Genomic DNA, 24,966 nt, shown 5'->3' with positions numbered 1-24,966 from the left:
AGTACAATAGTATCGGTATGGAAGAGAAATAATAGTGTAACACTGTTATCATATTTGAAATGGGACAGTTAATCTAAAAACTAAATTTAGACCCATAAACATAAGCGTACTTTTTCAAAAATAATATTTCTACTAAATTTGACCGACTGTAACTATTTTAAATTTAAAGTCCTTTAAGAATTGTTCTTGTTCCATTTGAGTAAAGTTGCGAGCTCGCTTGGCTGGCAACTTCTTTCAAAAAACGAATGGTGTAATAGTTCCTCCGTTGAAGCTCTGTATCTTACATCCACACACAAACAGACACTCAAGAATCGCTTAATTTCCAAAGAAAGTAAATCTGGACGCTTTAACTTTGGTGTGCCATTAGTTGCGATCAGATACAATGCTTTCAACGGCTCTTCATTTAGGTATGGAGGTTCACCTTCTAGCATCTCAATTGTCATAATACCTAATGACCACACATCAACCTTTTCATCGTACTCCCGTTGTTTCACAACCTCAGGTGCCATCCAATATGGAGTACCAACCATAGTAGCCCGCTTTTTTCTCTTATCGGTCAACTTTGCGCAAAAGCCAAAGTCAGTTATCTTCACTCTTCCCATTTTATCAAGCAAAACGTTGTCGGACTTGATATCTCTATGAATGATTTGTTTACTATGAAGAAAGTTCAGTCCCTGGCATGTTTCACGAACAATATATGCAACCTGACCTTCAGTCATACTGCATTTGGAGGCATCGCCTGACATTGCATTCTCAATGACATCCGTTAGGGAACCACCTTCCATATATTCCATAACTACCCAAAGGTCATCATCCGTTTTCAAGTATGCCTCGAGGAAATTTACAATATTTTTATGTTGGGAGGCCTTCATAATCATTATTTCGTTAACAATTAGTTCCTTACGAGGTTGCTTCGATAGTATCATCTGCTTTATGGCAACTTTCTCTCCCACACGGCCATTAGCCATATGATTATGCACAGCATTGTTTTCATCTTGAGGAGGATCCTTTAATCTCTTGGCAAGGTAAACAGATCCACTGGCACCTTGACCAGCTTTTTCAATCATCTGGAAAAATGGTGTGGTGTCAGTGTTGAAAGTAACAGCCTGCAATTTCGCCATTATTTCGGCAGTAGACATGGCCGGCGAGGTTTTTTTCGGCCTGGTAACACTTGGGCCACCAGGGCCAGGAACAGCTTCGGGCTTTTTAGGATCTTTATATGAAGGTTGTGCAGCTACGTTACCATATGGTTTAACAGGTTGAGGTACTTTAGCTGGGGCGCTATCTTTAGTGTTGAGCAACTGAGGAGGTCGGTTTGGAGCTGGACGCTGGGGCTGCAGCCTCAATGGGGGTACTAGTTTCATAGGAGCGGCCGGGATGGGGCTAGAAGGCTTTGGAGCTTCATAATTATAAAGTGGTGAATCAGTGATCGGATTTTTCTTCCCTGATGGCAATGTTTGAGCAGTGACCTTCACCTTCGGATACTGTTCTCGGGAGGAATTCAATTGCAGTTGTGGTGTAGGAGTTGGGGGTGGGTTGGAAATAGGGACATTTGTCTTTGGAGTTTTACCATGGGTTGATGGAGTTGCATCCACTGGAGATGGAGCGCTGATGGGAGGGAAAGAGGATTTTTGCTTACTATAGTTAGCTGGATGCTTATTAGCCATAGAAGGAAATGCTCCAAATAGCCCTTCTGCATATAGTACAGGTTGCAAAGGTGCCTCTTTCTTAGGTTGTGCTACAGTCGGTGACCGCTTAGAGGACGATGATGCAGAATTGACGGTAAACAAAGAAGTTTTGGGTACTTGCGATGGTTGCTCTTTTTGCGGCGTAGCTGGTGTACCTTTCTTGTCATTTGGACCCTGTGCTTTTGAATCAATCCCAAGGGGAGCCTGGTTGCTGGTCAATGAAGTTTTTTGAGGGTTTTTTGAGGGAGATATTGAAACCTGACTGGTAACCCCGCTGTTATACTCCTGGTAGAATTGCAAGACTTGAATGACAGCTGCAGAATTGTTGTTCCAATCTTCGCCAGTAATCCTAGAGTGCTTCAACAGTTTCTCCCAGTTTAGTGGCATTCCCACAAATGAACCTGTTTCCGGATCAAATCCTACGTGTACCTTATGGGTAAAGTTCGTAGGCGATGAAACACCGCTCAACAACGGGCACTTGGAAAATATAAAATCCAACCAGTGGTGCAACTCCAATTCAGTCTTAGTAGCAAAATATATAGATTTTTTTGATGCGTTTTCGGAACCACTCGACGACTGACTTGCGGATCTTTCGGTCAACCTAACCACCTCAAAACAATGCTGTTTCAGCTGATTTCTCGAAACACTAACAATAGCAGTCAATGGAACCTGCAACACAATATCATCCTTAGAATTACTCTTGTAAACGGAAAGATAAGTTTCGTTCATATCCAAGTACCGCTTCTGCCACAAGAAAGAAAGTAGCCCATCCTCCTTATACGACACCCAGCCCGACTTCTTCTTCTGCAATCCCACCGAATTCTGCTGGTTAATACCAAAATGACCACCATTACCACCACTGACATCTAACTGACTTCTATTTTTCATTATAGGTTTGGTCATATTAAATGCCATAGGTGGTGGCTTCGGCGCCGGTCCGATATCTTGGAAATCTGAATCTGATATTTCTCTAGCAGCTGCGGAAAGCGACATAGTATCGATGATTAATATTCAAAATATTCCAAGGTCCTGCCAACTTCCTGAACGGTTCTAATATCCATGCAGCAGGTGGTTGGGGGTGTATACGCGTTAGCCACTACGCCAAGATCAAGCTACTTTTAAAATTTCCGAAAATTCTTTAGGGAGATTAACCTATACTATCAACTACACGTGATAGATAAGAACCATCTCTTATCTTGTTGGTATGCGAGCTATTGGTCTTGCTATAGCGGCTACCAGTAACTTGGCTGTACGACTGATGCTTCCGGTACGGTTCTCTTCTACTGTTGCATCAGGAACTTGTAGTGCGAAGCGATGGTTGGAGCAATTATGTTGGCGAAATATACCAAACACAATATATAAAACGCAGTACGATAGGTCTAGTGGTCCGGGTGGCCAGAATGTGAATAAGGTTAACAGCAAGTGTACTTTGACTATTAATGACTTTTCTAAATGTAGCTGGTTTCCTATAGAAATTCGTCAACAAGTTATCGAAAAGAACTTAAGATACTACGCTAAGAAGCAAGATAAGTTAGTTGTTCAGAGTGATAGCTGCAGGTCGCGGGAACGTAATAAGGAAGAGTGCTTGAAACGACTAGCTGAAGAGGTTCGGAATATTGTGTTCTTCGCTGAGCCTGTTTCTGAGGCGACTACGAAGAAATGGGAAAAGATACGTAGTCAGGCCGACAAGGAACGGATGCTTCAGAAGAAGAGGAGAAGTGATAAAAAGAGTTCCAGGTCTCGGGATTGGAATAGTTGGGAATGATTTATATGATCTACTAGAAAGTTTTGTGCGTTATGGATACATAAGAGGTGCTTACATAGACTTGCCCTTATTTAGCCAATATTTGCGTTTGTTAACTTTATCAACTCTTGGATTGTAGTCGTCCTCTTCTTCTTCGGAAGGCTCATTGGCGAACGTAGGCTGATAGTCGTCGGGGTCGTCATTGTCAAGGCCCATCAATTTGTCAACGTTATTCTTGTAGGTAGTTGTTTTGCCAGGGACGTAACCGTCGCCCTTGCCCTCGACACCGTTACGTGGAGTGGTTGCTAGAGCCTGATTTCCTGCAGGATCGTAGCCGTCGCTTTGGTCGCTGTTATTAGACTCCGCAATCGAGGGGGCTTTGCTATTTTTCTTAGTGGTTTTTACCTTCTTTTTAGCAGGTTCCAGTTTGTATAGGTCCTCCTCTTCATCGCTTAAGTCGATAAACTCGCCTTCATACTCAGTGCGTACGATTCTGCCGCGCATCTGGTGGAATTCTTCGTTTTCACGGATCGCTTGGTTGATAACAAGGCCTCTCTCGTCTTTAAAGTCTCTCTTAGCACCATTATACTTGATAACATTGCCTAAAATACTCTTGCCCACACGATGCTTGAATGTGGAGGCGTCTAGTTCGAAGCATCTATTCGTTAGAAGGTCGAAAGCTCCTGCAAAAGCCTTCTTGATATCACGCACGTTAAACGAGCCCCTGCTGATATTGTTACATGGATCTCCGGGGTCTTGAATAACGAGATTGAAACTGCCTCGCAGGTTTTGCGTAAGTTCGGGATGGTCCCTTTTCATGATATACCCCACCTGATTGTCTGTGACTGTGATGCCTACATCGTCATAACCAAAGTTCTTGCCGTAGAGCTCAAAGAAGTCGATCAGCAGCACTCCCAAGTTCTGCATTGGGTCAATATCCCTGCATATTATCCTAGGATGTAACTGTAGGAAAGAATAGACTAGACAGATGATGCTGAAGCCTCCCAGGCCACCTATATGCACATCGTTAAGTTTCCTTGCATGCAAAAACTGCTTTACTATCAGAACCAATTCACGAAGGCCACGCGTTTCCGATAGCCAACCGCGGATGATCTTTGCGGCTTCTACACCGTTCGTTCTTTCGAAAGATAAGTCAATATGAATCTGCGATTGAGGCTCTACGAACTTGATGATCGGCACTCTGGCTTTCGCAATGACCGTTACTTGCGTTGCCAGACCGTTCCTCCTCAGGTAGGAAGCCAGGGAGTATAAGGCATTCTTATTTTGTTTATCACCTCCTTTGCTATTTACCACGCAGTCGATATCAGAGCCCGGCAAGTACAAATCAGTAGCGTAAGAACCAAAACAGAGTAAGTCCGCATCAGGCCAAAAGCTCCTTACAGCAGCCTTAAGCTTTGAGATGGCCTCATTACGCTGCCTAATTTCCTCTCTACTAGGGGAAATATACGAAATGAAGTCCTTGATTTCTAAAGTCAACCAATCCGCTATCTCACGCTGTTTCGAATGATCACGATTCAAAATCCATGGATACTCGGAGTTAAAACCAAGTACTTTAACATCTGAAGATGACCTTTCATTCTCAGTTTCCACATCTGCGCTATCCTCGTCGGAAGCATCCTGCTCACCATCACTTGAACTAAACCCAATAAAATCTGCATTTTGCTCCAGCCCGCCGTTTAACTTCACCTTCTTCGCTTCATTATTAGATTTATTATTCTGTTCATCATCCACATGAACAACTTTTATACTTTTTGTTACATTTGTACCGGACTTTTCCTCATCGTCTAATATTATTACTTCTTCTTGGTCAGAAGTACTCAATGATAATGCTTCATATTTATTTTCATGCTCTCTAGTATCGTCAAATATAGCGAATTTCTTTTGAGCTTTTACTAATGAGGACTTTCTTATTCTTTTGGGTATTTTATCATTATTATTCCAATTCGATGATTTTTCAGTTGATATATCCTCCTGAGTCTTCATATTTCGTTTTTTCTTGGCTATAGATTTATTCTTCTTCTCAATATTAGTGTCAGATACCTTGATATTTGACGCCATAACCTTTAAACCTACTTATAGTACCGTTTATTTGATATTAAAGTCTGATAATTGTTATGGCGATGAGGATATTCTAAACCTTTAAACTGAAAATTGAAAAAAAAATCTAATTTCGTATACAATTACACATAATATGATTCAATACTGTATTTATAGGTAAATAAATATAAAGTAGTACAGTTTATAGACTTAGTAGTTCGGTTTAAGCGTTATTAATGGTATCTGGCTAGATTACACACGTATTATTGTCATAAGGGCATGAAATTGGATCAATGATCTTGCTGAGGGCACTTATTCTGTGATGCAGGATTTAAAATTTAGGCGGAGTCTAGCTTCTTAGCAGAGACCTCTTTTCTTAAGTTACACCTGCCAGACAATATATCACCAATTCTATTGAATTCTTTCCAGTGGATTTCATGACCTTTTCTTAGTTCTACATTAGTTTCTCTAGTCCATAGGTCTTTAATTGGCTTGAAGGAAACTGTGGATCCATTAACACAGATGACGGCAGCTGAGGCGGATTCGTTTTCGACTGTGTAATTTTTGACACCATTAACGTATTTGAATCTAAGTATCTTGTCATCCTTGCTGCGGTCTCCAGTATTTTTGTTGTTCCAGCTCTCAATGAATTTGACACATTTGACAGCGAACCTGGAGGCTGCAACTCTGTCCTTGGAAGATGGTACACCACCCTGCTGGACATGACCTGGGATGGCAGTTCTAACGCCAAATCTGCCCTTTGAGGATTCCGAAATTATATCAGCTATTAGCTCAGTCGTGTAGATAGAAGACGCCTGTTCATTTCTGATCAAGATTTTACCGTTACGGTTTTCACCTTGGTCGTGACGGAAGTTCTCCTGCAATAAGGCTAAATCCTCCTTAATGGTTCCCAAGTCGATTTTCTGTTCTGGAGTATACACAGAAACCGCACCGGTAACCAAACCGGTAAAGGAGGCAACGTAACCAGAGTGGCCACCTTGAACTTCGACCACAAAAACTCTTCTTCTGGTGGCGGAAGCGGATTGCTTGATGGCATCGGTATAGTTAACCAAAGAGTTCAAGCAAGTGTCAGTACCAAGTGAATATTCTGTTCCTGGAACATTGTTTGAGACAGTAGCTGGTATCAAAGTCATTGGAATGTTGAAAATTGGGTACTGTGGTCTAGCATCGTGCAACTGCTTCAAAGACTTGAAACCCTCAAACCCACCTACAATGATTAAACCGTCAAATTGGTTCTTTTGAAAATGGTATGCAACGGCACCCATATCATCAGCAGCGACAGAACGGTTAGTACCAATTTCGGAACCACCCAAATTGTGCCAGTTTTCGACATCAATCCAGGAAAGTTCATTGACAACACCGTCTTGGATCAAGCCAGAAAAACCGTTCATTATAGCAAAAGGTTTGTGGCCATGCGATAAACAGTACAAACTTGCTGCACGTGTAGCGGCATTTAAGGCAGCAGAAGGAGCACCAACGTGTACAATGCCGATTCTCAATCTCTCGTTTTCAGGGACGAATTCCGAACCGTCGTCCTTGATCGTGGTCGAGATGAAATTGTCATAAAGCTCTATAAATTCAGTATCACGTAGTGAGATAGCCTTGTCAAAGTCCTTTGCCTCAATGGCCGTAGCAACTTCTTTGGTTAGTTTGACTGATTCCATCAAAGGCATTCTAATGATTTTGTTCTCTAAGATACCGATTAAAGGTGATGGAGTGTCTGGAGTCATCTCTAACACAGCCTTAACGGCGTCAACACCTTGTAAGGTAGCTAACCAACGGTCGTGCGCAACGGCAGTACCACCTCTTTGAACGTGGCCCAAGGTAGTAATTCTAGTGTCAAGTCCCATTTCAACCAAAGTGTCCTTAACTTCCTCAGAGGTAATTGGCTTCAAGTCCTTGTCCAAAGCACCTTCGGCAACAATAACTGTGATATTACGGCGACCCTTGTTCTTGTGTCTCTTGCAGACGCTCTTTAAGTCTTCTCTCCATTTATCAGGCTCTGCAGCTCTTTCTGGAATGAAAATATAGTCTGCAGCAGTTGCAATACCTGCCATCAAAGCTAACCAACCACAGTGTCTACCCATAACCTCAACAATAAAGGCACGAGAATGCGATTTTGCAGTAGCATGAATGTAGTCGACCATCTCACAGATACGCTCCAAAGCTGAGTATGCACCAATGGTAGAGTCAGTACCAGACATATCGTTGTCAATCGACCCAACCAAACCAACAATGGTCAAGCTCCTGTATTGCGCAACTTGGGCTGGAGTAAATCTTCCCTCAGAAACAAGCTCCTCAACTAAACCGGGCCATAGCGATCTAAACAAGTCAGCACCGGTCAAAGAACCATCACCACCGCAGACAATCAAGGCGTCAATCCCTTTTTCAATCAAATTGGCGGCAGCCTTCTTCATTCCTACACGCTCCTTGAACGCCAAGCAACGCGCAGTACCAATTAAAGTACCGCCCTCACTCAACCAGCCTCTGACATCAGCCCAGCCCATTTTATGCAACATATCCCCACCACGTAACAAACCCTCGTAACCTTCGTAGACAGTGTAAACATCACATCCGTAGTATATACCAGCTCTCACAACCGCACGAACAGCCACGTTCATACCAGGAGAATCACCGCCGGAAGTCATCACGGCAATCTTCTTCTTAGGTTTGCCCTCAGATGCCTTTGCCGCCGAATGCAGGCTTTTTTTCAACAATGAAATATCATCTGCGTCGCCCGTGACTTCTTCTTCGTCCTCATACCATGGTTGCGGCACGTTTTCAGTAAAGAACTTAGCATCAACTTCCTTCTCGTTACACAGGTAAGGCATGCTGGTGATGAAAATATTATTTCCTAGCGGATCAATGATCTTAAACGTATTTTTTGAAACCTGCTCACGATCTGGGAAATCACAAGCAAACTTTTCAAAATCAGCAGAATAGTACTTAATATCCACAGCATCATCCATACCTTTAATACCTTCCTGAACTAACCGAATCTTAACCATCGCACCATCCGACTGATTGCTATTAGACGCCTCTTGCTGAGGAACACGAAAACCATCTGCATCAATAGCAGACAATTTAAACGATTCTAACCATGTTTCCTTTCTAGAGCTGTGACTTGTACCTAGTGACAATATGCTATCTTCTGGGTTTTTGAATTTATCATATATTTTAACGACTGTGAAGCCTAGCCCCCTATAAAATTTCACCGTGGAAGCATAAAGGGATTCATCCGTTGTTCTTAATGATCTAAACCCATATCCATATACTGTTTCAACTGACATTGCAATATTAGAGTCGATTAATAACTGATAAGAGCCCTTAAATAAAAAATAATAGATAGTAGGGGGTTCTTTTAAGTTTTATCTCCTTTTATTTATCTATGGCCTATCTACTATATATAATGGATATTAGCAACTTTAACGAGTGTAGAAATCCCAGGTCCCTAAAATAAAAAATTATCTCCATCACTGTGAGGATAAATTATCGATCGAAAAGGTACCAGGTGGTGGTTTTTCCGAGCGGGTGTTTCTTGGGGCAAAAAATAAAAATTAAGAGGAAGTTCGGATGCATAGTTCATTAGTGGATGCCGAAATTGTTACCCGGCTTGTAAATTTTCTTGGTTTAAGATATTACGTCATTGGTATATTACTATATAATGCAAGTTGGCGGCTATAATGGGCAGAAGAGGCGTGTGGGGAGGTGGTGAATGGTCCAGGAAAGGCAGCCCAAGTGAGAGTGCCAGAGACGCTATATGTCGATTAGATTTGGGCCCTGGTTTAAGTACATCGATGGTGGATGTTGGGCGTTTTGATTTGGCTGCTGCTGTTGGGGGATGTAGCCTGTGGCATAGGATACAATCGGACCCTGGATTGGCTGCTGGTGTAATTGATTGTTTGCAAACGGGTTTGTTTGCTGGAGATTGACCGGCTGGTTTAAGGGTTGCTGGATGCCTAGAGTGGGCACTGCGAAGGGATTACTAGGCATTTGTTGTGGGACAGCCTGTGGAATGGCTCCGATTGTGGCAGGTTGCGCGATAACAGCTGGGATTGGCTGCGGCACGAAAGCCGTTGTCTGCGAGACAATTGGTTGTGTAATGAACGGATTGTTTTGGTGCTGTGCTGTTTGCGATAGATCAAGGAACGGATTGTAGCCGGTGGCTGCAGGCTGCATCCTTGGCTGCTGCGTTAGCTGCTGCACGAGGGGGTTAGTTAGTTGTAGTTGTTCCTGTAGGATACGCTTTTGCTCACGCACCAGCTCCAACTGCTTCTGGGCGTCGGACTTGCGCTGGCTTTCGCTGATCGGGGCACCTTGGGACTTCTGGCCCGAGTCACCTGACTGGTTCTCGCCCTCGCGAAGGTGGTCTTCCAAAGAGCGGATCAACTTAGTAGTGATATGCTTGATAACGGGTATTTCTAGTCCGACGGCTTTTCCTGCCTTCAAGTACTTGACCACCGTTTCTGTTAAGTGTACAAACCGCTTGTATAGCTCTAGAGTGCGCTTGGCGTCCGGCCGGCTCAATTCAAAAAAGGACTCTAGAAGCGTGATAATCCCCTCGTTTAGCGCGTTGTAGAGCACCAAGACATCCTGAACTAAAAGCTTGAACGCGGCCATCAACATACCGTTGTTGAGGTCGTACTGCGAGAACCGGTTTTTCAGCAACGCTGTTATCTGGAATTCAAGTGATTCCACATGTTTTAAAACCACCGAGTTCCGCTCAATCGATTTAAGGTTGGAAGCACCGTCTCTCACGTAGTCTCTACCGATTTCTCCGTACTCTTCGGCACGGGTTTTTAAGTAGTTGTTATACCGCTTTACAAGCTGAATACCAGCACTAGACGTAGGCGACGAGTTAAAAGAAAGACCAGGAAGCTCAAAAAACTCCTCGTGTCTAGCTAGGTACTCTAGAGTTACATTCTTTTCACCTTCCCGGACCATCACGTGCAAAACTACCAAAGCTTTGAACACAACAGTAAAAGCTGAGTCCCCAACTCTCAATAAAAGAGCCTGCATTATATCTTGAAAAGAATCTACTTCCCCAGTGCTCATTACGATTGGTCGTAAATACTTCTCTTTGGGAGGAGCCATCTTTATCTTAGTGGCCCTCTTCACCAAGCTCTGAAAGGTTCCCATTTCTGCGATTTCTATTGGACTACTTTCTATCACTGAGTAGGAATATCAAACGCTAGTTTTATATTTTAATATATCACAGTCCCTGGTGCTTGCAAGTAAATTAGTCTTAATGTGGAAGGCTTCTGCCCAGTATGTTTTTTTCTATTTTCAATAATGATGAGACCCCTATATAGGGTACGTTTGTACAGGCTGACAATTCTGTAATCGTGTTAGCTTAACTTCGCCAACATTAAAATCACTATTAACATACGGGCCGGGTAACGGCAACCGGATCGCCGAAACTAGCGACAGTTGAGGCAGCGCTCCGAGCACACGGAACACACGTTGCAGACACTGTACTCGCATACCTCGCATTCGCGGCATGCCAGTCGCTCTGTGCAGTAGTAGCAGCTCACCGCCTGCTCGTCCATCGTCTTATCTGTGTTTCTGTTAGGCGGCTCAGCACTGCGCGCGGAGCTCATTAGCAGCGCAAGTGCCCCTCCTGCGCGGAACCCCTGCGTACGCTTATCATTAAAATTATTAGAATCTTTCCTCGCACGCTTGGTTGCCATGGCTTAGCAAACTCTTGTATACAAGCACCACATCTCTCCGCATTCTGCGCGGTCCCCTACTATGGCGTTTTTTTATCACAATTACGCAAATTGCTCGTGCGGCGTGACCATACCCTGAAAACTGCTGTTATTAGTTGTTCCCCGGGCGATTAATAACACTAAAGAAAAAAAATTTCGCGCACAAGTATATATAGAGTGCTCTGGCTGGGCGGTTATCCTACACGGCACTTGTTGGATCATTTGTTACTAAAAACTGGTCACCTATCTATTATAAACGTTCGCAATGTCCGCTGGAGCTGCCGCTGGAAGAACGTTCTTTAGAAGATTTTGGGAGAGTGACACTGGTCCACGTACAGTTCATTTTTGGGCTCCAACCCTCAAATGGGGGCTCGTTTTCGCCGGTATTTCGGACATGTACCGTCCTGCTGAGAAGTTATCTGGTACGCAAAACTTATCTTTAATGGCTACAGGTGTGATTTGGACTCGTTGGTCTTTCGTGATTAAGCCAAAAAACTACTTGTTGGCTAGTGTAAATTTTTTCTTGGGAACGACAGCATCGTTGCAATTGGCTAGGATTGCGTCGTACCGTTTAAAGCAAGGGGATAGTGCATCTGAGGTCGTTAAGTATATTGTTACAGGTAAAACAGATAATTCTAAGAAATGAACGGAATTTAAACGTGTGCATAGTGACTATATAGAAGCATAATAAAAAAATACATCAGCATGTCATATATAAGTATGCCTAAATGTTTATATATATATATAATATATCTCTGTAACCTATATATAGTAATTAGCCTGCAAGACTGACGACCTTTTCAGCGGCAGGGTCCAACTCGTCGAAACCGTAGATCTTTAGACCGGAGTTCTGGATGATTCTGCGGCCCTCGTCTAGGTTGGTACCTTGTAGACGAGCAACAATTGGGACTTGGACGTCTAGGTTCTTGGTTGCAGCAACTAGACCTTGGGCGACGTAGTCACAACGGACGATACCACCGAAAATGTTGACGAAAATGGCCTTAACGTTTTGGTTGGATAAGATAAGCTTGAATGCGGTCTCGATAGTTTCAGGGGTAGCACCACCACCGCAGTCCAAGAAGTTAGCTGGGTCACCACCGTAGAGCTTGATGACGTCCATGGTGGCCATAGCTAGACCTGCACCGTTAACCAAACAACCGATGTTACCCTTTAACTTGACGAAGTTGAGGTCAGAGTTCTTGGCGATGACCTCATCTGGGTCTTCTTGAGACAGGTCTCTCCATTGGTAGACATCCTTTTGTCTGTAGCTGGCATTGTCGTCAAATCCAAATTTGGCGTCCATGCACATAACCTTGGTGTCCTGGCCAGTGACTTCACTTAGAGGGTTAATTTCGATCTGAGTGGCATCGCGCTCCTTGAAGATCTTGTATAGTTTAGTGACAGCGTCAGCAGCGTCGGCTTCAGCTTCCTGGCTGAATCCCAAACTCTTGGCAATTTCTGCAGCAGTGGAAGCAGGAAGACCGCCGGTTGCATCCACGTAGAACTTCTTGATGGCATCTGGGTTCTTCTCAGCAACCTCCTCAATGTTCATACCACCCTCGCTGGAACAGATAATCAAAGGCTTCTTCGTTTGTCTGTCCATCAAAATAGAGAGGTAGGCTTCGTGCTTAGCGTCCACCCTTTCAACAATGTAGGCAGCACTGACTGGCTTACCGCTAGCACCGGATTGTTTGGTAATCAACTTATGGCCCAACATTTTTGTGGCGATCGCTTGTGCTTCCTCGGCACTAGAAACCATATGGATACCGCTCTGCAAACCGTTATCAAAGTGACCCTTACCTCTACCACCGGTTAGAGCTTGTGCCTTAACCACCAAATCGCGGTTAGCTACATCTAATTCTCTTGCGATGTTGTAGGCCTCCGTGGCAGTAGTAGCAGCCTTACCTTGTGGAGTACCGATCCCATACTGCCTCAAAAGTTCAGCAGATCTGAACTCATGAATGGAAAGGTTTCTAACCTGTTGGCGAAGGGCGCTGGCTCTAGTCAAAGTAACAAGTCTGTGTGATAGCATTTCTGTACAGAATCAATTGAAAGTTAGTATTACGGTACGTTAACGTATAATGAATTGCGTCGCTGCGGTGAAAAACTCACTGAAGAAAATGGTTACCGACTTTTGATTCAGTTGTCACTATTTGCTAAGTAAATTTTGCAAAGAGTCCACAATTTTTTTATAGTGTATGGTCTCTCCACATATCAAGACATATATATATATATATATATAATTACATACATCTTAAAGATATATAATACAAACCGTGTTTAGTCGCGTCTCCACTATCAGAAACGTTGGCAGAGGGATTTTCTACACAACTTTCTCGATTTCAATTAAAATTTTAGTGTGCCTACTGGAGAAATCCGAATAGCTCCGAAACAGTATTCCGGTGGTGCTTTTTATTACTACTCTACAACCACCACCAGTCCTCATATATAGTACGAGTACATCGGGTCTTTCACAGGGCCTAGTCTTAACGACGGATTTCTATACTTTTTCACACTGTGATTCTCCAGTAAATACTGAATATCTTTCTCGCCGGTTTATCGGGTATTATACAGAAGTTAATTTTCTTGGATGCGTTAGAATTACGTCGCAAGTTCACAATAATATAGATAATATACAATGGTAAAGTAATAGGGTAGTAAAGAACAAGGCGGTTAGTGGCCCTTCTTCTTTTGCTTGGTGATGTGGGCACGTAGAACCTTCTGCTTGTCTCTGAGAGACATCTTTTGCTTACCTTGAACCGATCTCTTGTGGATCATCATCACGAAGTTCTTCTTTCTTTGCTTCTCACGGTTAGTGGTAGATCTGCCCTCGGTACCTCTATGCTTTTTGTGGCTACCGAATTTATCACGGCCTTCACGACCTTCTTGTACACGTTGTAGTCTCTCTTCCTTATTTTCTTTGTACTTGACAGAACCAACAAGCGCTTCGGAGTCAACGGTTTCTTCGTTCTTAATGCCCATCATTTTGGCAATACCCTTCTCGGTACGCAGTTCCTGCAGTTTGGCGAAATCTGCAGGGGTGAGGATTCTTGAGGATGCCAGTTGCTTGAATGCGGTTTCTTCATTCAGGGTTTCTTCTGGTTTATCTTCTTGATCGCTGAGTTCGAGATCGCTATCGCTGTCACTCATGTTCACGTTGTACTCTTTGTCACTTTCTACAGTGACCCATTCGCCGTCAATCTCTTCGATATCGCTATCGGATGCTACTTCCCAGTTGGCGTCGTCTTCATCGGCGTTCGAATTGGCGTTGTTTTTCTCCCACTTGGCAAGCAACTCGATACCTTGAATACCCTGTACGTTGTTCTCGACACCGAACTGCAGTCTGTTGGCTGGGGCAGTATTAGAGCGCTTCTGCTCTTGTAGTTCCATGGATGCTGTCTTACCTCTGTCTTTGCGCTTTAGCATCTCAGGAGCAACTTCTCTATATAGCGAGATCAGAGATTTGGCCGCTGTGCTCACACCCTTTGCCTTGGAGCCCTTGTACTCGACCAAATCCTGTAGTAAAACCTCATCAATAGCCAGTGGTGCACGAGCACAGATCTCTCTAATGGTGTTAATACCTGCAGCGCAGACCTCTGAGGACACACCTTCAGATACGAACTCATCAGCTATCTTTCGCACCATCAAGGAGATGCTTTCGGGAGGCACCAAATCATGACAGGACTGGGCAGCTGTGGCGAGAATTTTCGTGACATCTGTCTGCTTTGGCGTTAGGTACTTCAAAAAGTAACTGTAGATTCCCAAGACAAGCAATTTTTGGGTACCAATTAGCTTAGAGATTAACTGCATCAGAGATATCTTCTGCTCCATTGAGAACTTGGTGCTCGACTTACCTGCAAGATGCTTCGTAAACAGCTTTTCTGCGAAACCTTGAGGATCGCGTAGAAGGTGGATGGCACTGAAATTCAAGTATCCTTGTGGGTTGCCCTTCTTGCTGTTCTTCTTCTTCATATGCTTAACGACACTTTCCAGTTTCTTACCACGCTTACTGGACTTCTTATTGATCTTCAACTTATGCTTTAGAGACTGGACGTTGATCTCGTCATCTTCGTCTGAATCCTCTTCAAAGTTCTCCTCCCTCTCACGATCGGCACCTAGGAAGAAGAGCACACCGGAGTTTGCAACTTTGACATCGTCGTGAAGAGTCGCATGTGTCATTATTTCGACTGCCCTGGAATCATCCCAGATACCACGTCTCCACAACTCTCTAGTTAGTCTGGTAGCCCATATACCTTGTGAATCAGGCTGCTCCAGAAGGTTGAAGCAAATAGCCTGCGTTGACTTGTTCAGCTTCTGGTTTTTAGTTCCAGTATTGCAGCTTTTCATTAGCGAAACAACGTTGTTGTATACAGTCTTCCGCATTTCCTTAGCATGAGAGTTTAAAGCCATGTTACTGCTCTGCGAAGATGAATATGCGACCAATAGTGGGAAAAGCACCTGTATTAACGATTCTGGAGTGATCACATTCTTATTACGCAACATAGTCAAAGAACTAACGATTTTATCCTTAACATCAAACGGGAGAGCACGATGATGGTCCAATAACAGCTGTTTAAGCTCATTTGGAAAGTTTACGGTTTCATTTGGATAACAGCTGCATGCATGAGAAATGAATCCAATTAACTCTGCAAATTGATCAATAGAACCACTATCGGTTAGTGAGCTACCAGCAGATCCAGCAGAATTAGTATTCTGGTTCATAGAATTCATAATGAAGATATCACGTAAGGATTCATAATGAGAATATTGCTGTAAAAACTCTTCACGATAAGATTCAGGATCCCTCTTAACCAAATTTTGAAGTAAAATGATATTATTCGGTAATACCGAGCCTCTATTCTTCCTGACCATAGCTATATATTGAATAGTAAGGTCTTCTTTGGCTTTTTGAATTAGACTCTGTTCAGTAGGAGCTCATCTCAAAAGGCATCTCTTCGCTATGAAAAATTAAACATGATTTTTTTATGTAACAAAAAAGAAAAGATACTTCAAATCTAATACAAGTTGATGTTGATGAATAGAATATTACAGCTATTATATACACCATGAACCTAGCCTCCAAATAAACCGTCTATCGCATCATAATTAATTTTCTTGGAGAAACTTGTCTTCTGTAACATTTGCTTGACAGAGTCAGCCGTTGTTATATCGGCTGGATCATTCACCATATTTAGTGCAGATTGTAAACCAGACGCATCCGCTATAAAGAGTTCATCTGGACTCAAACCGTTACCTGAGTTTTTATTCCTTTTCTGCCTGGTACCTCTTTTCTTCTTTACCGACGTGTTTCCAGAAGCAAGATCCGCTTCCTGCTTTAACCGCTTAGACTCCTGTTCCAATAAATATTCTCCATTTATACCAATCCATATGCGTTCTTTAAGTCTTGATGCCTCCTCGTCCAAAATATGGGCGTCTAATTCATCGTCATCAACATCATCCAAGTTTTCTGGATCGTCACTGATTTTATCGAGTAATGACTGTGTTGAAGGTAATAAATGGAGGTTTCTGGGTCTATGTGGATCCTCTTCTAATGAAAAGCCATCGATTGCATCTTGGAAATTTTTGGCTCCATCGGGGTTGTCTTCTTTATCCTGAGATTCTCCTGAAGGGGCATCGTCTATCTCCGAATGCGACCGTTTTAGGCTTTTATTTGTATCTTTCTTCTTGTGCTGGTCATTGGTTTCTTTTCCTGCCAACACATCTTTCTGAGATTGCTCCCTACGACCAGATATTTGCTTTAAATAGTATAACACCTCCCTCGAAGAAAGCTCTTGTTCGCCAAGAACCTGTGAAAGAATTGGATTTTTGACTATCGCCTCATCGCTGGTCTCGCACTGTTCGGACTGTAATTTTTCTTTTTGCCTATTCCGCTCGAAACTTGGCGGCTTACTATCTTGCGCCGGCTGTTGGTCTTCTTGTTCTGTGTCTCTAAACTCCCTGATAGATAGCTTCCCCGATGTAGTATTCTTGAACTCATTTAATCGTTGCTGCAATGTTTCTTCTGCAACATGAGATACAGCGACGATTTCAAAATGTGTTCTCCTCATGTTGTTCATTCGACATGCCAATAAGAGACAAGCACCTGCGATACCAGCAGGCCTCCGTCCCTCGTACATCCAATCCTTGGACATGCGCTGCGCTAATTTTACCGCATCCCTCACGACTTTTATCTTCTTATCTCCCAAATCTAGTTTTTCTGCAAAATGCTGGATGAACAACGACGGATCCGCCAAAGGTAAGTCGGTTATATGTAGTGCTTTGACCATCTTCAAAAACGTGGCTCCAATAGAGTATACACTGACTTGCAACCGCGATGAAAAGTCAATTAACATATGATGGGTTTTCTCCTTTCTGCATGCAACATACAAACACGAAGCTATCACATTCTGTGACCTTCTGCCCTGTACAAAGTTGTATGCCAACGCTAATTTGTACCACTGAAAGGCAGCATCCGTAACATACTCGGGTATATATAGCGCATGGGACACTGCACGTAGCTTACGCCTGGCATTATTTAGTGTGGCCTCACGTGATTCCAAGGCGCTTGCACCTCCCAATGTACCAAATGAGGCATGAGACTGGCCAGCTCTAATAAAAGAACCCTGAACTACGGCGGCTCCGGAGCTTGTTTCACCAAAAGTAACCTCTGAAACTATAGGATTGTCTTCCGACACAACACCACATGACTTACACACCAAATCATTATTTGCATTTGAGTGGTCTCGCTCAAATTCTGTATGACCACAATTTCTACACTTTGGCATCACTTTCTAGTCCTAACGGTCGTTCTGATAGTAACCCGCGTATGTAAAACGTTTTTCAACTCTGCCAACTGGAATATCAAGCCTCTGTAGTCTTGCCGGTATAGCCTCGTCTTTCAATGTGATAGAGTATTATGTCTCACATTCACGTTTTGCTCAGGTGGTGAAACTTTGAAATAAATGTTACCCGGCCCTTTACGTAAAATGCTTTCCTCCCAAGGTCACTCCCCTAACGGACGCTTCGATGCAAGTAACATCACTAATCTATATCAAATAGATACTCTCTTAAACTGTGGAGTATTCTACGTTAACCCTATTATAATATCACAATGGGCATTGCCTTATGTTACTATCCGCCCACGAGTTCTCCATTGTATGAGACTCTGAAGTCGCTCATAATGTCGCTACAAACCTTATTCCCAGACTCTGTCTCATTCGAACCACACCTCACAATAACTTCTCAGTTAAGATGTGAAGATCAAGAGCAAGTCACAGCAATCCTGACGGCTGCAGTTGCAGCCGTCAAGTCTATCAAGCCCCAGCTTGAGGCTTCGGACAGCTCAATGGTCACATTCGACTCGGTCAAGGTGGGTAAAAAGTACTTCCAAAAGGTCCGCCTGTGCTGCAGTCAAAACAAATATCTTTACGGCATAGCCCAGATAATACGAGAACTGTTTGTGTTGGAATCACACGATCCTGCTGCTGCTAAGGAATGGGTGCTCACATCATTTGCTCCTCATGTTTCGCTTGTCTACAGCGATTTGTATCATGTCGATCAAGCCCTTCTACGGTCTGTTCAGCAGCGCATTGAAGATGCGTTAAGCACTGTTCTAGTCAGTGAAACTGTACAGGATGTGGAAAATCAATTTAGCTGGCTTATACAGCAGCCTATAAGCGGCTGGAGTATTCCAGGAACATTCAAAGTGGTCAGATGCGAAGGCCCAGTTCACGAGTGGGAAGTTCTGGGTAGTGTTGACGTATAATTACCCGTTACTCTTAGTAACGATCAACATATTTGTACTAGTTAATATCTTTACCTACTGTTACGTACTAATGCCTTGGGACCCTATTTGTACGCGATTCAAACATTTTTTAGGTTCTTGTCCCCGCCCAATCTCCGGTAGAAGCAGCAACACTCTACAAATTCTACTGCAGTGTTTGAAATGCATGTGCTCTGAAATTGCTGGTTTCACAACAACAAGTTTAATACGCGTGTCCAGTCCGTAGTTATCATAAAACATTAAGAGTGGAATAACACTTTAAAGCAGGCTTGTTTTCCACGGCCTTAGGGCACGTATTACTGCATGGATAGCATTACTTGCAGCTGGGTGTAAATTATGACCTCATTGGCGGCGCCAAGTTAAATGGTGTTCTTAGTACTAAATCATAAAAACGTCCACGTGATCGTTGGCAACGGTTGGGCTTTAACTGATGTAAGCGCCAAGCAACATGTGATAGTCATCAAAACAGCTATGAAGTATAGCGGTAAAATATATTACAAGGGTTCTTCAAATGTATCTATTTAGGTGTATCTAGAATGTTTAGATTAGAATTATAGCTATAGTGTTAAACAATTAGAATAGAGAAGGCCCTCAAACGACAAAAATATATTAATTACAATAAGATATCGAACTGGTAACGGTCATAACAAGAAACGAATATACCAACCTTAATAAGTAGGTGGTTCCTGGAAAATAGTATCTTATTGATACTTCATTTTAGCAACCGGGGCATCCGAGCCTAAGTATGTACCGAAAACTTTATCCCAAAACCACGATGTAACACCGTATCCCAACTCGTAGTTTTTATAATGATGCTCTAAGTGATATTTCTTTAACTTTCTCATGAATGGTGGTAGCTTATGATGATGTAAAAAGTAGTGAGTCATATCGTATCCTATGTAGCCAAACACACCGCCTGCAAACCCTGCACACGCCCAATAATATGGGAACATGAGGAAAACTAGCTTGTAGATCGGAGTGCACAATACAATGAACAACGCTGGAGGTAAAACCAATCTATACTTGTCCATTGGTAAGTAGTGGTGGAAACCATGCAAAAGGAAATGCAGCGTAAATACTACAGTTGATTCTGGTAAATGGTTATCCACATGGAATAAAAATCTATGCAAACTGTATTCAACCAAGGTCCATACAAATATACCAAATATGAATAGGGCAATAACAAGTGGAGCAGAAAGGTTTTTCGCGGCCTTAGCCAAAAAGTAGAAAACTAGTGGGTACCACAGCATAGGGACAACCCACCATGCGGTTTTCGAGAGTGGTTCCAAGAAGTTTCCAAATAAAACCGCTGAACCTCTACCGTAATGCCTTGGTCTATGAATCTGATCAATATAGAACTCTCTAGTGAAGTTACTGTTCCACAACTGTTTCAACAAGGGCTTGTTTAAGTCCAAAAACTTATGTTTCTGAAGATCATTTCTGAAGTCCGTTCTTACCAAAAGCTTCTCCTCTGAAGGTAACACCTTCACGAACTTTGTCAAATCAGAGTCACATAATTTCACTTCTACAGTATGTTTCTCATTCGTGAGAAGCTTTCTTTCTTCCTCTTCAGTTGCCAAGTAACCAACTAAATTTGAATCTTTCAAAATTTCGTACGCAGCTGTAGTTTGCTTATTAAACACTTTATCTTTTAAAGCCTGCGCAATATCCTTCCCAGCATATTCTAAAATGGCCTGGCTCATACTTGGATTCTGACGGATGAAATCTGTCGCATCATAGATCTTACGATAGTTCACACTAACCCAACAGTCATTTTTAGAGTTATGTTGTTGAAGCAGAGCCTTTGGATACAAAGGCAGGGTCTTGGATTCCTCTGACATAGAAAGCCTTTGAATTATAAACCACGAATACTTCCCACGCTGTCTAATGAAGTCTTCAGCCGATAATTCGGTTACGTTTAGGATATGTAGACAAGGGTGGGTTTCTTAAATATTCTTAAAGAGCCTTTTCAATAAGGTTTCCGAGACGGAATCATTATAAACGGGGTAGATGAATCTCGCTTAGAGTCAAACGTAATCAACGGAACAAGCGGAAGCGCACATCTATCTTTTGTATTAACGCAGTTGTTCCGGATTTTAGGTGGAATATGTGGGATATTCAGCCACTTTTGGTGCATGTGCCAAGGACGACCTGCTCTTCGGAGTCAGAGCGATGACGGTGAACATAATGCAGAATTTTAAATAGTAGTAATGTACATAATATACAGATATATTAGAAACTTATTCCTCTTCATTGTTTATAGGATTTTCGTGTAGGAACTTCTTTACGTCCTCTACAACGTGGCTAATTTTCTTGTCTAGTATCAAGACTATGAGCCCGTCGCTGCTAATTTCGTATTTTAATAAGCCTTCGTTGGGTATGGAAATTTGCTCATCAAATTTGTCAAACCAGGTGTTTAGGAGGTCTAGTTCATCAACTTGTATCGGTAGGACTAACTCGTCAACGAAGTCGTGAGTTGCGTTTTGTCTTTTGCTGTCGGAACCGGAGTCTGGCAAGGGTTCTTCCAGTAAAATCATCATTCGGTAGAAGTTTTCGGCACTCATGGCAGAACGGAACAACAGGATGTGTACACTAGCACCAAAATTAATCTTGCTCGGTAAAAATGGTACTTCGATCAAGGGTCTATAATATCTACACAAATATTGAAAATTTTGGTCGTGGCATAGCGATGAGCAGCACCCATGCACCACGTTCTGTCCGTAGTCTTATTACGCTAAACTCTAATGTCTCTATAAGCTAGTTATTGTCATATTTATCATTATTTACCTTATGATGGGTCTATGCGTCTGGGACGCCGACCATGCTGTTTTCCTCTTCGACTTGCTGTAGGTATAAACTGTGGTTGACCAGGTTTAGGTAGGAATACATGAAATTACTCAATAGTACCTGCTGACGTAGTTCGCGCTTTGGATCACTCAACTTCAAGTGACTGAGTCTGTAAATCGCTCTTTCAACAAATATGGGTAGCCTATGGTCAAACATTATAACTGTAGAAGCAGTTAGCGGCGGAAGCGGAAAACCAAATGCGCTCGGTGTGAATTTCATTGGAGCGTTGGGGTGTTCTGGCCTCACCGCGTCATCGAACGTGAGCTTTCGAGGAGGCAGACTATTCTCCACCTCCGCTTGCCGACCTGGTAACAAATTATTTTGGTTGGAGTACAATTCCATCGGCTCTTTCTCCTGAACGGGAGCTGGATTTATCTCAGCGGGTACATCTTCCGCGGGCTCTGGTAACTGGACCAACTTAGAACTAGTTACGTTCACAGCGGGTTTTAAGCTTTTTGTTGGATCTGAAGTGATTTCGTCTTGTTTAGTTATAACAGGACTTGTCGGTGCTGTAGTCTGTTTTCGACTGTTAGCGGGAGACTTTGAATCTCCACGAAAGTTGGATAAACGTATGCTTTTCCTTTTAGTGTCTTTCTTGTTAGATGACTTCTTTTTCGTATCCCTATTACCTTTGGCAGTGACTTCCCCATCAGTTGGGGTGGGATTTGAGAGTTCCTCTGACGAAAAGTTTACGGTTTTCTTCTTAAATATTTTCATGAATTGTTTCTCTAGCTTTTCCTTCCTTTTAAGGGAAGAATGCCTAGGAACCGGAGCAGAATCTTGCTCAATTGGTTCGTGCGTATGAGGTTTCGCTTGATCAGTAGATGTTTGTTCATTGTATGGATTCTGATGGCGATGCCTGGAATGATTCACCTTACGTGTTACCAATTCCGAACTTTTTGGAGTGCTTACGGGTATAGCTGCAAAATCTTCGCTGATGCTTGTTTCAACAGAAAATGAATCCTCTTCAGATGTATTTGTAGGATCAGCGTCAGAAGAATTAGGGGAATACGTAGATAACCAGTTCCAATTAGGTTTTTTCCTGTCGATTATCCGCTTGTAATCTTTGGGTGGAGTTTGAGGAGGATTACTACGGACAGAAGTCTGTTGAGATGCAGACGAGCCAGGTAATAATTTATCATGCAGGTCTGTGGATGAGGTTGAGGACAAAGGCGATAATGAGACATCCGATTGCCCTGACAAGCCGGATACCTGCTCGGGACTCTCTACCTGACTACCAAATTTGCATCCTGGCGAACTGGAGTCCGTGGAGTACCTCTCTGTGTCTGTTGTATTATAATGATCATAAATATCATTGATCGAAGTTTGCGATGTTAAAGATGCCAACGACTCATGAGAGCGCGAAATTTTAACTTCTTTAACAATGTTTTTCTTGCCTGCCTCCGCGAGTTCTTGGTCAACGTTTTTATCTTTATTAGCAGCAGCAGCAGGTGAATTTCTTGAAAATTTGGTACCCCTATTCGAACGCATCCTGTATGTATTAAATTTGCTTCTTCGTAACGAAGACCTAGGGGGGATGGTCAGTCCATTCTTTGTGACTATATTAGAGGCAAATTCATTATCTTCGTCATTCTTTGAATTAGAATCTGCTGCAGAATGCTTCAGGCTATTTTCAATGGTTGATGTTCCTATGCTTAATGTCCTTGCTAATGTAATAGCATCACTGTCTGTCAGTCCCGCGTTATTTGAAATTCTTGTTAGCTCTTCAGTAATCTCCTTTAGTGAAGAGGTGCTGTTTGGTCTCTTGGGACTGTCTTCTTCCTCTGATTGTTCACTGTAATTATAGGCTTGTAGCCCCTCACCTTCTGTATAGCTCTTCCGCAGCCTCGATGGCCTCTTTACAAGTGAGTCTCCGTTATTATGATCTGGACTTTTGCTCAAACCCCGTGAATTCGAGCTTTGAGCAATAGAATCACGTCCATTTCGGCCTTGTAAGCCGTCTAATTGCAGGTTATTTAATGTGTCGTTGACCAACTCGAGATAATTCTCCGGCTTTACGTTCGGATGCTGATCAGCTCGTACCCAAAGTAAATTCTTCGATATAGGCTCAATCCCATCAAGTCCTGCCTCGTATTTCGCCTTCTTGGGCTTTTCTAATTTGGATCTGTTAGAGGGCAGAACCCCCTTTCTAACCGTAGACGAGGACCTTTTCAAGGCACATGACAGTACATCCGAGCCCTCAGGTTGCTCATCAGAATCAAAGGTCTTCATGTAATCTTCACGATTTTCATCCCCTATAGAGTAAGAATTATCGGCCTCTTCACCTTGTGCATTGTTGGCGTTCTCGACGTTACTGTCTAAAGTCTCCACTCCTGAAACTTCTTCTGAGGGACAGCTGCTAGAATTAGAGGTAGCTGGAGGAGTAGCTTGTACACGGAATTCCATCTCTGGATCAACCAGCAGGTCCATAGACCCTATGGAAAGCCGTTTTAGGTTTTTTACGTTCTGCAATTCATGATCTAAAGATTGCGCTGCAATCATAACCTCAGATTTCCGCTTCTCCTTACTTTTCGATGATCCAGAATTCCGTTTACTCGCAGCACTATCATTACTTTGCTCTTCATTTCTCTGACCTCTACTCTGTCTTTCATTTTGTTGTATCTTTTGATATTCTTCTTCCGACATGGAGATCCCATGGGCAGAACCCGTAGGTGCCTTCCTATCCATTATGTGTGTAATTATTTGATCCCTGTAATAGTAAAATTGATTCACTATGTAGTACAGCCACCATACAATCAGCTTAGCTCAATAGAACAAAGGATCTCAAAACGGGACGAGAATTTTTGTTGTGTGATCACTAATGTGAGCAATGATACGGCTCGCACTGTCTTGTTCAGATTGCCTATATGCGAGAAGGTATTTTATTTACAAATCAACCCTTTTGGAGCCTAATTGGCACTGCTTCGAAGCTGTAGGTAATGTAGCTCCTTAACAAAGTGTTATAAACCAGTATAGTTCTATGTTAAAGGGATTATCTTTCCTCATGCTTAGGTAACTTACGTGGGTAGTGATACAAGTGTTAAGAGTAGCAATAGTACTTATAATACGCCATATACGCCCACTAGTACGTTATTGGGTCACTTAGTGTTCCTAAGA

General features: G+C 42.8%; 14 protein-coding genes across 14 annotated transcripts; 3 read left to right on the top strand and 11 right to left on the bottom strand.

The window, feature by feature from the left end:
* Nucleotides 1–173: 173 nt before the first annotated feature.
* Nucleotides 174–2,681, bottom strand: CLA4 (serine/threonine protein kinase CLA4; the record flags this gene model as incomplete). Its single annotated transcript, XM_018132105.1, has 1 exon — nt 174–2,681. The coding sequence occupies one exon, from the start codon at nt 2,679–2,681 to the stop codon at nt 174–176; it is 2,508 nt and encodes an 835-aa protein (XP_017987317.1).
* Nucleotides 2,682–2,892: 211 nt separating this feature from the next.
* PTH4 (Pth4p) lies at nt 2,893–3,453 on the top strand (the record flags this gene model as incomplete). Its single annotated transcript, XM_018132106.1, has 1 exon — nt 2,893–3,453. One exon carries the CDS (start codon nt 2,893–2,895, stop codon nt 3,451–3,453), a length of 561 nt encoding a protein of 186 aa, XP_017987316.1.
* Nucleotides 3,454–3,504: 51 nt separating this feature from the next.
* Nucleotides 3,505–5,511, bottom strand: TRF5 (non-canonical poly(A) polymerase TRF5; the record flags this gene model as incomplete). Its single annotated transcript, XM_018132107.1, has 1 exon — nt 3,505–5,511. The coding sequence occupies one exon, from the start codon at nt 5,509–5,511 to the stop codon at nt 3,505–3,507; it is 2,007 nt and encodes a 668-aa protein (XP_017987315.1).
* Nucleotides 5,512–5,828: 317 nt separating this feature from the next.
* Nucleotides 5,829–8,801, bottom strand: PFK1 (6-phosphofructokinase subunit alpha; the record flags this gene model as incomplete). The annotated part of the gene is made up of 1 exon (XM_018132108.1): nt 5,829–8,801. One exon carries the CDS (start codon nt 8,799–8,801, stop codon nt 5,829–5,831), a length of 2,973 nt encoding a protein of 990 aa, XP_017987314.1.
* Nucleotides 8,802–9,267: 466 nt separating this feature from the next.
* Nucleotides 9,268–10,650, bottom strand: YAP1802 (Yap1802p; the record flags this gene model as incomplete). The annotated part of the gene is made up of 1 exon (XM_018132109.1): nt 9,268–10,650. The coding sequence occupies one exon, from the start codon at nt 10,648–10,650 to the stop codon at nt 9,268–9,270; it is 1,383 nt and encodes a 460-aa protein (XP_017987313.1).
* Nucleotides 10,651–10,931: 281 nt separating this feature from the next.
* AW171_hschr42203 (HDL428Wp) lies at nt 10,932–11,201 on the bottom strand (the record flags this gene model as incomplete). Its single annotated transcript, XM_018132110.1, has 1 exon — nt 10,932–11,201. One exon carries the CDS (start codon nt 11,199–11,201, stop codon nt 10,932–10,934), a length of 270 nt encoding a protein of 89 aa, XP_017987312.1.
* Nucleotides 11,202–11,484: 283 nt separating this feature from the next.
* Nucleotides 11,485–11,865, top strand: MPC3 (mitochondrial pyruvate carrier; the record flags this gene model as incomplete). Its single annotated transcript, XM_018132111.1, has 1 exon — nt 11,485–11,865. The coding sequence occupies one exon, from the start codon at nt 11,485–11,487 to the stop codon at nt 11,863–11,865; it is 381 nt and encodes a 126-aa protein (XP_017987311.1).
* A 129-nt stretch (nt 11,866–11,994) lies between these two features.
* On the bottom strand, nt 11,995–13,251 carry LSC2 (succinate--CoA ligase (GDP-forming) subunit beta; the record flags this gene model as incomplete). The annotated part of the gene is made up of 1 exon (XM_018132112.1): nt 11,995–13,251. The coding sequence occupies one exon, from the start codon at nt 13,249–13,251 to the stop codon at nt 11,995–11,997; it is 1,257 nt and encodes a 418-aa protein (XP_017987310.1).
* Nucleotides 13,252–13,892: 641 nt separating this feature from the next.
* Nucleotides 13,893–16,091, bottom strand: SDA1 (Sda1p; the record flags this gene model as incomplete). The annotated part of the gene is made up of 1 exon (XM_018132113.1): nt 13,893–16,091. One exon carries the CDS (start codon nt 16,089–16,091, stop codon nt 13,893–13,895), a length of 2,199 nt encoding a protein of 732 aa, XP_017987309.1.
* Nucleotides 16,092–16,291: 200 nt separating this feature from the next.
* Nucleotides 16,292–18,004, bottom strand: BRF1 (transcription factor TFIIIB subunit BRF1; the record flags this gene model as incomplete). Its single annotated transcript, XM_018132114.1, has 1 exon — nt 16,292–18,004. The coding sequence occupies one exon, from the start codon at nt 18,002–18,004 to the stop codon at nt 16,292–16,294; it is 1,713 nt and encodes a 570-aa protein (XP_017987308.1).
* Nucleotides 18,005–18,330: 326 nt separating this feature from the next.
* Nucleotides 18,331–18,984, top strand: CPD1 (2',3'-cyclic-nucleotide 3'-phosphodiesterase; the record flags this gene model as incomplete). Its single annotated transcript, XM_018132115.1, has 1 exon — nt 18,331–18,984. One exon carries the CDS (start codon nt 18,331–18,333, stop codon nt 18,982–18,984), a length of 654 nt encoding a protein of 217 aa, XP_017987307.1.
* A 719-nt stretch (nt 18,985–19,703) lies between these two features.
* SCS7 (fatty acid alpha-hydroxylase) lies at nt 19,704–20,843 on the bottom strand (the record flags this gene model as incomplete). Its single annotated transcript, XM_018132116.1, has 1 exon — nt 19,704–20,843. The coding sequence occupies one exon, from the start codon at nt 20,841–20,843 to the stop codon at nt 19,704–19,706; it is 1,140 nt and encodes a 379-aa protein (XP_017987306.1).
* Nucleotides 20,844–21,242: 399 nt separating this feature from the next.
* On the bottom strand, nt 21,243–21,566 carry AW171_hschr42196 (uncharacterized protein; the record flags this gene model as incomplete). Its single annotated transcript, XM_018132117.1, has 1 exon — nt 21,243–21,566. One exon carries the CDS (start codon nt 21,564–21,566, stop codon nt 21,243–21,245), a length of 324 nt encoding a protein of 107 aa, XP_017987305.1.
* Nucleotides 21,567–21,801: 235 nt separating this feature from the next.
* ZDS1 (Zds1p) lies at nt 21,802–24,537 on the bottom strand (the record flags this gene model as incomplete). The annotated part of the gene is made up of 1 exon (XM_018132118.1): nt 21,802–24,537. One exon carries the CDS (start codon nt 24,535–24,537, stop codon nt 21,802–21,804), a length of 2,736 nt encoding a protein of 911 aa, XP_017987304.1.
* Between the last annotated feature and the right edge of the window lie 429 nt (nt 24,538–24,966).

The sequence above is a fragment of the Eremothecium sinecaudum genome, chromosome IV (genome assembly GCF_001548555.1).
Source record: "Eremothecium sinecaudum strain ATCC 58844 chromosome IV, complete sequence".
NCBI classification, from domain to species: Eukaryota; Fungi; Ascomycota; class Saccharomycetes; order Saccharomycetales; family Saccharomycetaceae; genus Eremothecium; species Eremothecium sinecaudum.
The sequence above is the reverse complement of the archived record's forward strand: the minus strand, read 5'-3'. Positions and strand labels throughout refer to the sequence as shown.